This window comes from Schistocerca gregaria, chromosome 4, assembly GCF_023897955.1.
Source record: "Schistocerca gregaria isolate iqSchGreg1 chromosome 4, iqSchGreg1.2, whole genome shotgun sequence".
In the NCBI taxonomy this organism is placed as follows: Eukaryota; Metazoa; Arthropoda; class Insecta; order Orthoptera; family Acrididae; genus Schistocerca; species Schistocerca gregaria.
The window spans coordinates 233,301,528-233,315,346 of NC_064923.1; the positions used below are offsets into that span (position 1 = coordinate 233,301,528).

The following is a 13,819-nucleotide window of genomic DNA, read 5'->3' on the forward strand; positions in this document are numbered from 1 at the left end:
AATTGTCACTTTCTAAAGAGCTAGGTTGAACACGACGTATACTCTTGTCAAAACTGAAACGAACAATAGCTCCACGAGGAACTCCGCTACGCAGCTACGATGTGACTCCGGCCGAGACACCAACAAGACTGACTAGGCTTGACAGAAACTAAGGAAAGACGCTATTACTAGACCACAGCCGCATCTCTGCCACCTCGCTATCATCAGAAATCCGTCAAGTAGAGGAACGACTGCCAAAGTGACACGCACGGTGCATGTAATATGTGAGCGGGCTGTTTTGTGTAGAAAAGAGGAGGCACGCGATCTGAGATTGATGGTGGGCAGATTTTGACTACCCGGAGGCTCAGCACGAGCATTACGGAATCTGCACGACTTGTCGGGTGTTCGAGGAACGGTTTTGTGAGTGTCCTGAGCATGTGACGAAACCGTGGAGAAACCACGTTGGGCGACCAACCCTCGTCTCACATGTCGGTCTCGTAGGCTGGGCAAATTGGTTACACAGGATAAGTGGTGAAGTGTGGCAGAACTAACTGCAGACAGTACAAGCGTGTCTGAGCACACAGCTCACCGAACACTCGTAATGATAGGCCTCTCTATCCGACGACCCACGCATGTGCCAGTGTTAACACCACGACATACACGACTTTGACTGGAACTAGCACTTGACCATGGGCACTTTAGGTATGCGCAGATGCAGAGCGTTCCATGGCCTGGTGAAGCCCGATAGCTTCTTCATCATGCCGATGGGTGGACTCGAATCCATCGTCTTCCAGGAGAACAGCTCCTTGACATCTGTACTGCAGGACGGTGACAAGCTATTCCCGGCTTCATTATGTTGTGGGGAACATTAACTTGGACATCCATAGATCAGTTGGAGCTCTTTCGAGGCACCATGACTGCCAAAGAGTGTCGTACACTGGTTCCAGACCACGTAAGTATTGGCTGCATTACTCACTGTTTTCTCCTCTCTAATTTGTTTTGTAGAAGTTCCCAGCCTTCGGTTGGTGGGGAACAACGTCTCTTCCTTCTCCAACTTTTTATCCTGTAGTGGCATATTTTCATACTTCTTGCTAGCCGCTTCTATCGCGTGCACTAAGCGCCAGCAGTCTCAACAAAACTACGTGAACCGGGCTGTTTGGTGGCTTTTCTTTCTACTCCAGCCATAGTCTCGTCTCCTTCATCTACCTTTTGCTGTCATCTGCTGATGTTACATGGCTGATCTTATTTTATCTCCGTTTCAGGTCCATGTCGCAGCTGCCAGTGCTCTTGTATAGTGCCTGCGCCCGCTATCATTGGATTTTCGGATGTTTCATTTTCTAGCTATCCAATTTAAGCGGTGCTGAGAATCCGAACGCGAACCGAACGTTGCGACACCGTGTTTCTTTATTGCACAGTCCTAAAGCATCGACTGCATACCGAGGAGTGCAGAACCGCGAAACGGCATCAAGAAGGCACTGACCCGCGCTCCAGTAGAAAGAGCGAACAGCACTACACTTCCAGGAAGACACAGTTCAGCTCCCCCTGTCAACACTCTCTTAACGAGCCACCCATCGCTGGTCGCCCCAGTTCGGTCGCAGACTTAAAGAGCGTCAGTGAAGAGTAACAGCCCGCCCGGCTAGCCGCGCGGTCTAACGCGCTGCTTCCCGAGTGGGAAGACGTACCGGTCCTCATCACGAATCCGCCCGGCGGATTAGTGCTGACGTCCGGTGAGCCGGCCAGCCTGTAGATGGTTTTCAATAGCCCTGGGTTCGGTGTGGGGCGGCGGTGAGGTGGGTGGATTGCTGTGGCCTATTGTCGTGTTGTGATCCACTAATAGCTACGGCGGGACGAAGCTTCTCCATCGTTTCTAGGTCCACTGTTTAATACTCTCTCACAAACTAATAGGAAGACGATACGTAGCCCGCGATCTGCGAGTAGTATTAGTGGATGAAATAAATAATAAGTGTATGTAGCGGCCACAGGAAGGAGGTTAAGTTTTTATTTTCTTTCTAGAAATAAGATGTGCTGTTACTCTACAATTGTTATGTACAGATCATTCTGGATTCCTGACAGCGGCCATCGCAACTTCTGTCCTTCCTTGTTTGTGTCCGTTCTGACTGCCACAAAAACCAACATTAAGCCTGGCGGCGAGCATTACAGAACACCGCTGCCTTCGCTCTTCACCGTTCCGTCACAGCTCATCATTAATATTCCCCTTTTTCTTTCAGAGATACATTGCTACTAATCGTGTTCTTTCTTGCAGAGTAGCCGCAACGGTTTCGCTAATTGTGTACAGCTGCTTTGCTGCTATTAAAAATGTCTTTAATCCACCTCCTACGCCACCTACGCCTATGCCTCCGGTTGCTTTTGGCCCTGACCTAATGAAGTTTATTCAGTTTCAGAACCCCGAGATGTTTGATTTTATGACGTCAGTACAGCAGCTCATTAATCCACAAGCCTCCCATAGCTGCAGGAACTCCCCCGCAACAACCAGCCCCATCCACTACATCGCCTCCGTGCATTCCACCATTCCGAGCTTTCAGTGAACAACGAGATGAATGGAACGAATAGTACTCTCAGTTCAACGCTCACTGCGCTACTCATCAAGAGCGAGGTACTGTGAAACTTGCTTATTTCTCGTCAACAGCCGGCACAGAATTTTACCGCCTGTCTAAGAAGTTATTTCCGAGTAATTGTTTCTGCCCTCACTGTTACGAGGATCAGTTACAGGTTGCTGCAGCTCGTTACAAGTTCTTTCGATTGCAAAAGAAGCCGGAACAGACACACCGTCAGTGAGTCACTGAACATCAGGGTTTGACATGACAGTGTCGTTCTCAGTGCAGCTGTGGAAACGTTTGTAATGATGTAACAATTCATGATGCAGTTTTGTAAAATGCGTCAGACAGTAAAATTCGTGAATAAGTTCTCAAACTTTCTGATCCTACTGTGAAGCAAGTGTGACAGATTATTGAATTTGCTGTGTAATGCAAAGTGACAAACAGGTATAGTCTTGCTTGCGATTGTCACACGCGAAGAGGTTACTGCGCCGTGCAAAAAGTAACCAAGTGTCATCTCATGTGTCTGCTGTGAAATCATGTTGCTGTTACTTTCTCACAAATTAACAACAAAACTGCCCTACGCGGGACGTGACCAGCTTTGGTTGTGAAAGTAAAGGTCATGCACTGTCTATGTGCTTTCAACAGAAAAAGGACTCTACCCACGTTCGTTCTCGTAAGTGTAGTCTTTTTTAAACCAGGGTACTAGTAATGACCGATGTAAGGATGTGCCTTCACTCCGCTTAGGTGCTGTGCAACGACAGTCATAGAAACTGTTTGTGAACGTAGACATTGCCAGACGCTGTGTGTGACTTCAGTTAGACACCGGCACTTCCGTTCCATTACTTAATTGTCCCACTTACGAACAGTTGGGGTCGCCACAGTTGACAAAACCTTGCACACAAATTATTAAGTATAACGGTGGTCAGGACATTTCATTGCTTGGTACACATAATTTGCCTGCCACATCCACATCAGAACAGCGACAATTTTCACGAGACGCTGAAAATATTTTCGGGTTAGATTCATGATTTGTTCGGTCTACGTATTCAGAACAATGTACTTTCTGTTTCTGCTTTCAATCCAAAGGGTAGTGTTACTTAACTGATTGCAGAGTTTCCCAAATAATCTTATGGCACACATTAAAAGGAAAAATAATGAGCAACTAAGTTTTTTTTCAGGCGTGTCCTTTCCGTGATGCACATAGAGATAAAGTTGCAAGTGAACTAAAAAAATCGCAAGGCTATGATGTTTTTTCACCTATCGAGGCTAGCCTATGGGATTCTCTCCCAGTTATCTTACCGAGGTCTTCTGGAAGACTTTGTCTTTGTGTTGACTTTAAATTCACTGGGAACCCACAAACAGTAATTGACACTTACTCTTTGCGTCATCCTGAGGAATTACTGGATAGGCTTAGTGTACGACACTATTTTTCTAGCACTGATGCGTATTTGCAAATTCTGCTCGATGAGGAGTATCAGTAAGTGTTTGTGGTCAACCTACATTTAGGGTCCAGAATGTAGTCCACAAAAAGAGAGTTTTACTGGGACATTAGTGGTAATGGACGTTAAAAGAATTATTGGATAACATGCGAGGCTGCACCAGAATGTTCGTGGACGATACCAGTGTACGTAGAAAAGTCGAAACGCTGAAAAATTGCCACGAAGTGGAGGATGAACTGAAGATGTTTGACTCTTGGGACAGAAATTGACACGTGACCCTCAACTAAAACATATTCAACGCATTACGTATAAACAAGTTATAACTCCAGAATGAGATTTTCACTTTGCAGAATGAGATTTTCACTGTGCACTGATATGAAACTTCCTGGCCGATCAAAACTGTGTGCCTGACCGAGACTCGAATTCGGGACCTTTGCCTTTTGCGGGCAAGTGCTCTACCATCTGAGCTACCGAAACACGACTCACGCCCAGTACTCGCAGCTGACAGAAGTAAAGCTGTGAGTACCGGGCGTGAGTCGTGCTTCGGTAGCTTAGATGGTAGAGCACTTGCCCGCAAAAGGCAAAGGTCCCGAGTTCGAGTCTCGGTCGGGCACACAGTTTCAATCTGCCAGGAAGTTACATTTAGGGACGTTTAAATTTTTGCTTTTACCCCTTGGTAGCACTTCCGCACCTGCCATATTCCAACGCTACTTAGAACTGCTTAATACAAAATTTCCTTTCTGCTGACATGGGCGCTATTGTGTTTTCAGAACGTTCGTACACCGGGGGAACATTTTGTAACCTTTCTACGCTTTTTCAAGTACTTTCAGCCACAGGCTTGAAGTGATGCCTGAACAACTGTGCCTTTTTCTGGCTGAAATTCAGTATTTAGGCCAAGTTCTTATCAGCCAAGGCGTTCAGCCCCTTCACTCACATATTCTAGCCAATCGGGACCTCACTGACCTGCGGAAGGTGACGGAATTGCAGTGAGTTCTCGGGAAGTCTACATACTATAGCTGCTTTATACCCAATGCAGCCCTAATCGAGGCTCACTCGCATCGTTTGCGGAGAAGGACTGCGCGTTTTGTTTGGGCCACAGAGTATCAGGGTGCATTCCAGAAACTTAAAGATGCCTTGTTCAGTGACAGATGCCTTGTTCATTTCGATCCCGCGAACAGCGCCACACCTCCAGGAAGACACAGTTCAGTTCCCCTTGTCAACCCTGACTTAAAGAGTCGTCCTTCGCCGGTCGGCACCAGTCCGGTCGCTAACTTCGAGATCATCAGTGCTGCGTTCTGCAAGTAGTAATAGTGGGTAATGTAACTGCATGTATGAGACACAGCAGGCAAGTTAAGTTACTTTCTCTTTTCTTTTTAGAAAGAAAGTGCTCTATTAATTTACAACTGTTATGTAAAGATCATTTTGGATTCCTCCTACCAGCCATATCAACTTCTCTCCCTCCTTGTCTGTGTCCCTGCTGACTCCCACAGTAGCCGACATTATATTTACGACTCAATGTTAATTTAATTATGTATTTTTCACTTATCTTTCTCGTTTACTTGCCTTAATTTTACCATTATTATACTTTCTAGTTCTCATTACATTTTTCAAATTTATATGTACCTGAGCATGAGATTAAATCACCGAGAAACCGCTCGTGTATGATTCTATAGTAAAGGAACTGTTAACAGCTAATGTTGCTACCGGATGTTTTTCAGAACATTTCAGCAGTTAAAAAAATATTTGTTATGTTTTCAAGCTTTGGGTGCCCAAACCGTAAAATCATGTGACACAGAACAGCATCCTAATTAGGAATGAACTGAATGTGTGTGGTAAACAATAAAGAAATGGAGGGCCAAGAACCAGTCCTTATCGTTTCCAGTCTTGAAGTGGTACCAACGAGAGGAAACATCTCCATAAGTGTCATCGACTGGCACTCCCGCCGACTCCAAGGGTTCTAAATTCAGTTTTGCATCACCAGTATCACGTACGCAGCTGGCTGGTGGTATGCTTTTCCCTCAACATCCACACCACACGCTACTGTCTCAGCATCCACACCACACCACACCACACGCTACTGTCTCAGCATCCACACCACATCACACGATACTGTCTCAGCATCCACACCACACCACACGCTACTGTCTCAGCATCCACACCACACCACACGCTACTGTCTCAGCATCCACACCACACCACACGCTACTGTCTCAGCATCCACACCACACCACACGCTACTGTCTCAGCATCCACACCACACCACACGCTACTGTCTCAGCATCCACACCACACCACACGCTACTGTCTCAGCATCCGCACCACACCACACGCTACTGTCTCAGCATCCACACCACACCACACGCTACTGTCTCAGCATCCACACCACACCACACGCTACTGTCTCAGCATCCACACCACACCACACGCTACTGTCTCAGCATCCACACCACACCACACGCTACTGTCTCAGCATCCACACCACACCACACGCTACTGTCTCAGCATCCACACCACACCACACGCTACTGTCTCAGCATCCACACCACACCACACGCTACTGTCTCAGCATCCACACCACACCACACGCTGCTGCCTCAGCATCCATACCACACCACACGGTGCTGTCTCAGCATCCACACCACACGGTGCTGTCTCAGCATCCACACCACACCACACGCTACTGTCTCAGCATCCACACCACACCACACGCTACTGTCTCAGCATCCACACCACACCACACGCTACTGTCTCAGCATCCACACCACACCACACGCTACTGTCTCAGCATCCACACCACACCACACGCTACTGTCTCAGCATCCACACCACACCACACGCTACTGTCTCAGCATCCACACCACACCACACGCTACTGTCTCAGCATCCACACCACACCACACGCTACTGTCTCAGCATCCACACCACACCACACGCTACTGTCTCAGCATCCACACCACACCACACGCTGCTGCCTCAGCATCCATACCACACCACACGGTGCTGTCTCAGCATCCACACCACACGGTGCTGTCTCAGCATCCACACCACACCACACGCTACTGTCTCAGCATCCACACCACACCACACGCTACTGTCTCAGCATCCACACCACACCACACGCTACTGCCTCAGCATCCACACCACACCACACCACACGCTACTGCCTCAGCATCCACACCACACCAAACCACATGCTACTGCCTCAGCATCCACACCACACCACACACTACTGCCTCAGCATCCATACCACACCACACCAAACCACACGCTACGGCCTCAGTATCGACACCACACACCACACCACACACTACTGCCTCAGCTTCCACATCACGCCGCACCACTTTTCCGCCAACCCCTTCTGTGGCAGAAGTAGCCGCCCTTTTGGTACTGATAGTGTTGATTGCCGCTCCGCTGCGCCATTACACGACAACCACGTATATTCCAATATCTTCACCTGTGTCCTGCAGCCACGTCATCTTGGCTTCCTTGTACGGTGTACTTATTTCATTCCTAAGTCACTAATGTTTCCATATTTATGTCTTTCCCTGAAATTCTTCATAGAGATTCCTCTGGTTGATCAGTTGAAGCAATTTTTCTATTATCGTTGTCCTCCAAGAGGACTGTTGTGCTATTCAGTAGCAGTATCTGTTACCTCAGAGAAATTCAGACTCAAATTACTCAGTAATTCGTTTTCTCACTTGATTCTCTCTGAGATTGTCTTAAACTATTGCCTAATCTTTATCATTATTAAATCGTTGTCTAGATGTATATCTAGTCTTGGTTATGTCTTACAATCCAGTATCTAAATTTGGAATATCTTTCTGATCATGGTGTAATCCAGCTAAGTTTTTTTCGTGCCTATAGGCCTTTTCCAAAAATGTTTTTCCCTGTTATGATTATTGGTGTATTTATTATAATCAGCTGCAGTTTACTGTAGATTAGTAGTCTTTCCCCAATCATTCCAAACCCATATTCTCCTGTAACAGCATCCTCATTTCCTTCCCCTACCACTGTGCTTCAATCCAACACGATTATTATCATCTCCCTTTACACACTGACCGTCAGTGTCCATCATATACACTTATTTTTTTCATTTTCTGATCGTCACTTTGCATCCATGACTTGTTGAATCGTCACTGTCATAACGGTGATACATCGTGTTTCACGCTACTAAGAAGTTCTGGTGGTGTCAACGACAGAAGTTCTTCTTGTGTCTGCAAGGCATCGAGTATAATAGGCTCTGGAAAACTACGATTCGAGTTAGATAACAGCAGCAGTTCTAAATATGCAATGCCTATCGAAAGGTGCATTCCGGAAAGAGTTATTTCTTCTCTCGACATGAAAAACGCAAGTAACTAAAAATTGATCGTCTTGAACTTTTAGCCACGAAATGTAGAACATTGAGAGACTCTACTACTAAAACTCACGTTATGGGATGTATGCATATCCAAGAAAATGAAATTATATATAGAGAACCTCCAAATCCGATAGTTTTAGGACGAAGTTACACTAATTCACTTCAGAGAATGATAGCAATTCGTTCGATACAGTGATAAGGAATATCTTCCCACATATCTGACCAGTAATTTAATGCTCAGCAAGAAATGACACGATAGTCAACTGTAATGTTACATTCTGATTCGAAATAAAGTTTAAACTGTAAGTGGAGAAGAAATTATTGTGAGTCCACTGGGGACCGCAGCTTTCTCTGCTAAGCTGCGATACTGAGTTTCTGCGACGTCGCAAAATACCAACGTTTCGCAAATCCTTATTGACATATTTCGGTATTCTCATCCAGGCAAATGGATAAGGTACGTCAAGCTATTTAGCATTAGTTTTTCGCTTAAACTTTGTTTCTAAGTAATGAAATTCCAAAGCCGAAATACATTTTCTATTTGAGAACTAGTTGAATTCACCAAGTTACGTTACTGTTAAACAATCTTTGGTCTTGCCGAGGCAGCGTCTTTGCCGCTGCGCAGTCTGATACATTCTTAGTGGAAGTGTGGTAGGTGAGGCACGTATTCAGTAGTACTGTGTTCGCTTCTGATGGTTTATGTTAAATGAAGAAGGATTGATTGTAAAGGAAAGCAAGGTTGAGTAAGACGAAAACATTAGAAAGCGAAGACACGGTAAGTTTTGAAAAATTTATTATTTCTGAAGAGCAGAAGTTTGCGGTTTTACTGCAGAACTGCGCAGCTAAGAATGATCGATGTCAGGTAGTTAACTTGCTGAGAGCTGCGAGAAAGACCACTCCATTTCCCTTAGTCATGCATTAACATATTGAATGATTAAGCTGTTTGATTTTTATATAATTTTTATATAAATTCTCTGTTAACGTTGTACCATCTTTAAAACATTTTCCACCTTGCTAAGCATAGTACTGTTCAGACCAATGTTATGTGTGAAGCTCACTCGAAGCTTTACTCTGTCTTTTTTGTATACATACTTCATTTTAAAATAGTTGCCTTGGAATATCATTTCATAGGAATAGTTAAATTCCCCACCCCACTGTGTATCATTACGCATTACCACATGCAATATTTCGAGCACGTATTTGGAAACAGAAACCTAGCCTAGCCGCTGCCTGCTTGTTGTTTGCAGTTCTGCTTTCAAGAAATGTGGAACAGTGCTCTCAAGCCGCAGGGTAAGTGGAAATTTTGGTTAGCGCCAGATAATCGTTTTACTTCAGTTGCGTATTTCACATAAAGATAAGTTGCATTCTGGCCAGTTACAATTCAATTCATATTTGGTTCTATTTGGTCGAATTTAGCACACGAATTGAAGTTGGATAACAGTTTCTGGGGACATAGCATTTGGTAAAGGTAGGTTTTATAGTGTAGGAGGTACAGGTGGGCTAAATTCTGTACTGAAACAATACGTAGTGGAGAGGTTACAGAGTAAGCGCTATAAGCCTAAAAATGATCCATAAACTACACTACCGGCCATTATGATTGCTACACTACGAAGATGACGTGCTAAAGACGCGAAATTTAGCCGACAGGAAGAAGTTGCTGTGATATGCAAATGATTAGCTTTTCAGAGCATTCACACAAGGTTGGTGCCAGTGGCGACGCCTAAGAGGAAAGTTTCCAATAGATTTCTCAAAAACAGCAGTAGACCGACGTTGCCTGGTGAAACGGTATTCTGATGCCTCGTGTAACGAGGACAAATGGGTACCATCACGTTTCCTGTCTTTCATAAAGGTCGGATTGTAGTCTATCGCGATTGCGGTTTGTCGTATGGCGACCTTGCTCCTCTCGTTGGTCGAAGTCTAATGACTGTTAGCAGAATATGGACTCGGTGGTTTCAGGAGGGTAATACGGAACGCTGTGCTGGATCTTAACGGCCTCATATCACTAGCAGTCGAGATGGCAGGCATCGTATCCGCGTTACTGTAACGGATCGTGCAGCCACATCTCGATCCCTGAGTCAACAGATGGGGACGTTTGCAAGACAACAACCATCTGTACGAACAGTTCGACGAAGTTTGCAGCAGCATGGACTATCAGCTCGGAGACCATGGCTGCGGTTATCCTTGACGCTGCTTCACAGATAGGAGCGCTTGCGATGGTGTACTCAACGTCGAACTTGGGTGCACGAATGGCAAAACGTCATTTTTTCGGATGAATCCAGAATCTCGCACACTGAAAGCGTGTATTCGTCATCGCCATACTGGCGTATCACCCGGCATGATGGTATGGTTACACGTCTCGGTCACCTCTTGCCCGCATTGACAGCACTTTGAACAGTGGACGTTACATTTCAGACATTACGACCCGTGGCTCTACCCTTCATTCGATCATTGCGAAACCCTACATTTTAGCAGAATAGTGCACGACCGCATGTTGCAGGTCCTGTAGGGGCCTTTCTGGATAAAGAAAATGTTCGACTGCTGCCCTGGCCAGCACATTCTCATTCTCACCAATTTGTCTGGCCAATGGCGGCCGAGCAACTGGCTCGTCACAATACGCCAGTTTCTACTCTTGATTAACTGTGGTATCGTGTTGGAGCTGCATGGGCAGCTGTACCTGTACTCGCCATCCAAGCTCTGTTTGACTCAGTGCCCAGGCGTATCAAAGGCCGTTATTACGGCCAGAGGCGGTTGTTCTGGGTACTGATTTCTCAGGATCTATGCACCTAAATTGCAATGAAAAAGCAATCACATGTCAGTTATAGTATAATATATTTGTCCAATGAATACCCGTTTATCATCTGCATTTCTTCTTGGTGTAGCATTTTTAATTGCCAGTAGTGTATATTACAGGCTTAAGACATTTATCTACGAGACAGTAATAATCGCGACTGGGAGTGGGAAAGAAACTCACTCAAGCTCTTTGGTGAAGTCGTGGATGGGCAGGTTGTAGAAGCCCAAACTGCGGACGGCGTCGTCGAACTGGTCCACGAGGCTGGCGAAGTAGTCCTCCGGCGACAGAGCGGCGCCCCGCACAGCGCGGCGTTTGACGAATGCGGCCCTTGTACTGTCAGCTGGTGGGGAGGGCATCACGAAGTGTAGCACATCCACGGAGGTCAGTTGCAGAGAAGGTGCAAAGCAGAAACAGAAAAAAGTGTAAAACAATGCAGGAAGTGAAGTCTGTTATCCTTGGATAGCATGCTACTCAGCTTCTACTAGATAATAACATAATACCGTATCTGAAGTCCTACGAGGCATGCAAGGGTCTTGACGCATGGCTTATTTGTGCTTGGTCGAGCCTGCCGCTGTGCCGAGCGATTAGAGGCGCTTCAGTCCGGAACCGCGCTGCTGCTACGGTCCCAGGTTCGAATCCTTCCTCGGGCTTGGATGTGTGTGAAGGCCTTCGCTCAGTCAGGTTTAAGTATTTCTAATTCTATGGGACTGATAACCTCAGATATTAAATGCGATAATGCTTAGATCCATTTGAACTATTTCTGTTTGGTCGACATCTAGCTTACGTTCATTGGATTTAGCAGGGACGAAGAGAAACTGTGAGAGCGGTGTCCCAGAGAGATAATCTAATGTCCTATCACAATGTCCATTGAACAGAAATGCGACAAGGCTTACAGAGACAGAAATACTCGTGAACCCAAGTGTATGGCGCTTTCCATCACAGATTGTGCGCACAGGATTCATTCGTCAATAAGGAAGTGTTAGCTGGCAAAAATTTAATAAATGGACAAAAGATATAGGTGGTGCCAAGATTAGCTATTTTACATGAAACTTCGAACATAACTGAACTCAATATCATAGTACACGTTAGATACACAACATTATGGAAATCATGACTCTTATACTGATGAAATGCGTAAACGATGGCTTGATGGAAAGTAAAGGTTCTAATATTTTTTACTCTGTCCTCAATATCGGTTGAGATATTGGATGTCGTACATATTACTCGATCGTCTTTCCGGCAGTCCTCTGCCACTAGAAGGCACAATCTATAGCGTGTAACACGGTAGTGTGTAACCTATGTCGTGCGTGAGAACCAGCGTGCTGTAATCGAGTGTCACGAATTCTAAGAGTTCGTCAGTAGAGGGTGCACCCTGTCCTACAGCATGACAACGCTAGAACACTCACGAACTCTTTGACATCTGCAAACAACCCGACAATTGGGGTCACTGTTTTCTTTCGTTCTCCATACAATCCCGTAATGGTCCCATGCGATTTTCATCTGTTTTAAAAACTTAAAGAATACTTTAGATGACTTCAAAGATGTGGTTGCGTCTCCGTCAAAAAAATCAAACATTTTACAGCGACGGTATCAGCAAACTGTTGTCTGATTGGGAGAAATATTTTCGTCACCATGATGACTATTTCGAGTAATAAATATGTAGATATGAAGACTAATCATTTAGTATGTTAAAAACGCTTATTTTATTCAAAAATCTTTAAGCGTTTTCACTTTAAAAACTCTGAAGTGTATCTTCTCGGCACTCCATTGTACACTACTGGCCATTAAAATCGCTACACCAAGAAGAAATGCAGATCATAAACGGGTATTCATTGGACAAATGTATTATACTGGAACTGACATGCCGGCCGCGGTGGCCGTGCGGTTCTAGGCGCTGCAGTCCGGAACCGCGGGACTGCTACGGTCGCCGGTTCGAATCCTGCCTCGGGCATGGATGTGTGTGATGTCCTTAGGTTAGTTAGGTTTAAGTAGTTCTACGTTCTAGGGGACTGATGACCTAAGAAGTTAAGTCCCCTAGTGCTCAGAGCCATTTGAACCATTCTTTGAGAACTGACATGTGATTACATTTTCACGCAATCTGGGTGCATAGATCCTGACAAATCAGTACCCAGTACAACCACCTATGGCCGTAATAATGGCCTTGATACGCCTGGGCATTGAGTCAAACAGAGCTTAGATGGCGTGTACAGGTACAGCTGCCCATGCAGCTTCAACACGATACCACAGTTCATCAAGAGTAGTTACTGACGTATTGTGATGAGCCAGTTGCTCGTCCACCATTGATCAGACGTTTTCAATTGGTGAGAGATCTGGAGACTGTGCTGGCAAGGGCAACAGTCGAACATTTTCTGTATCGAGAAAGGCCCAAACATGACCTGCAACATGCGGTCGTGCATTATCCTGCTGAAATGTAGGGTTTCGCTAGGATCGAATGAAGGGTAGAGCCACGGGTCGTAACACATATGAAACGTAGCGTCCACTGTTCATAGTGCCGTGAATGTGGTCAAGAGGTGACCCAGACTTGTAACCAATGGCATCCCATACCATCACACTGGGTGATACGCCAGGATGGCGATGACGAATACACGTTTCCAATGTGCGTTCACCGCGATGTCGCTAGACACGGATGCGACCATCATGATTCTGTAAACAGAACCTGAATTCATTCGAAAAAATG

General features: G+C 45.5%; 1 protein-coding gene across 1 annotated transcript in view; it reads right to left on the minus strand.

Annotated features, from left to right (window-relative positions):
• The window catches only part of LOC126267520 (uncharacterized), a 70,766-nt gene that overhangs the window by 37,637 nt on the left and 19,310 nt on the right, over nucleotides 1-13,819 (minus strand). The window contains exon 2 of the mRNA XM_049972822.1: nucleotides 11,302-11,461. Within this exon, the coding sequence (XP_049828779.1) occupies nucleotides 11,302-11,461 (160 nt within the window). The remainder of the gene's footprint in view (nucleotides 1-11,301; nucleotides 11,462-13,819) is intronic.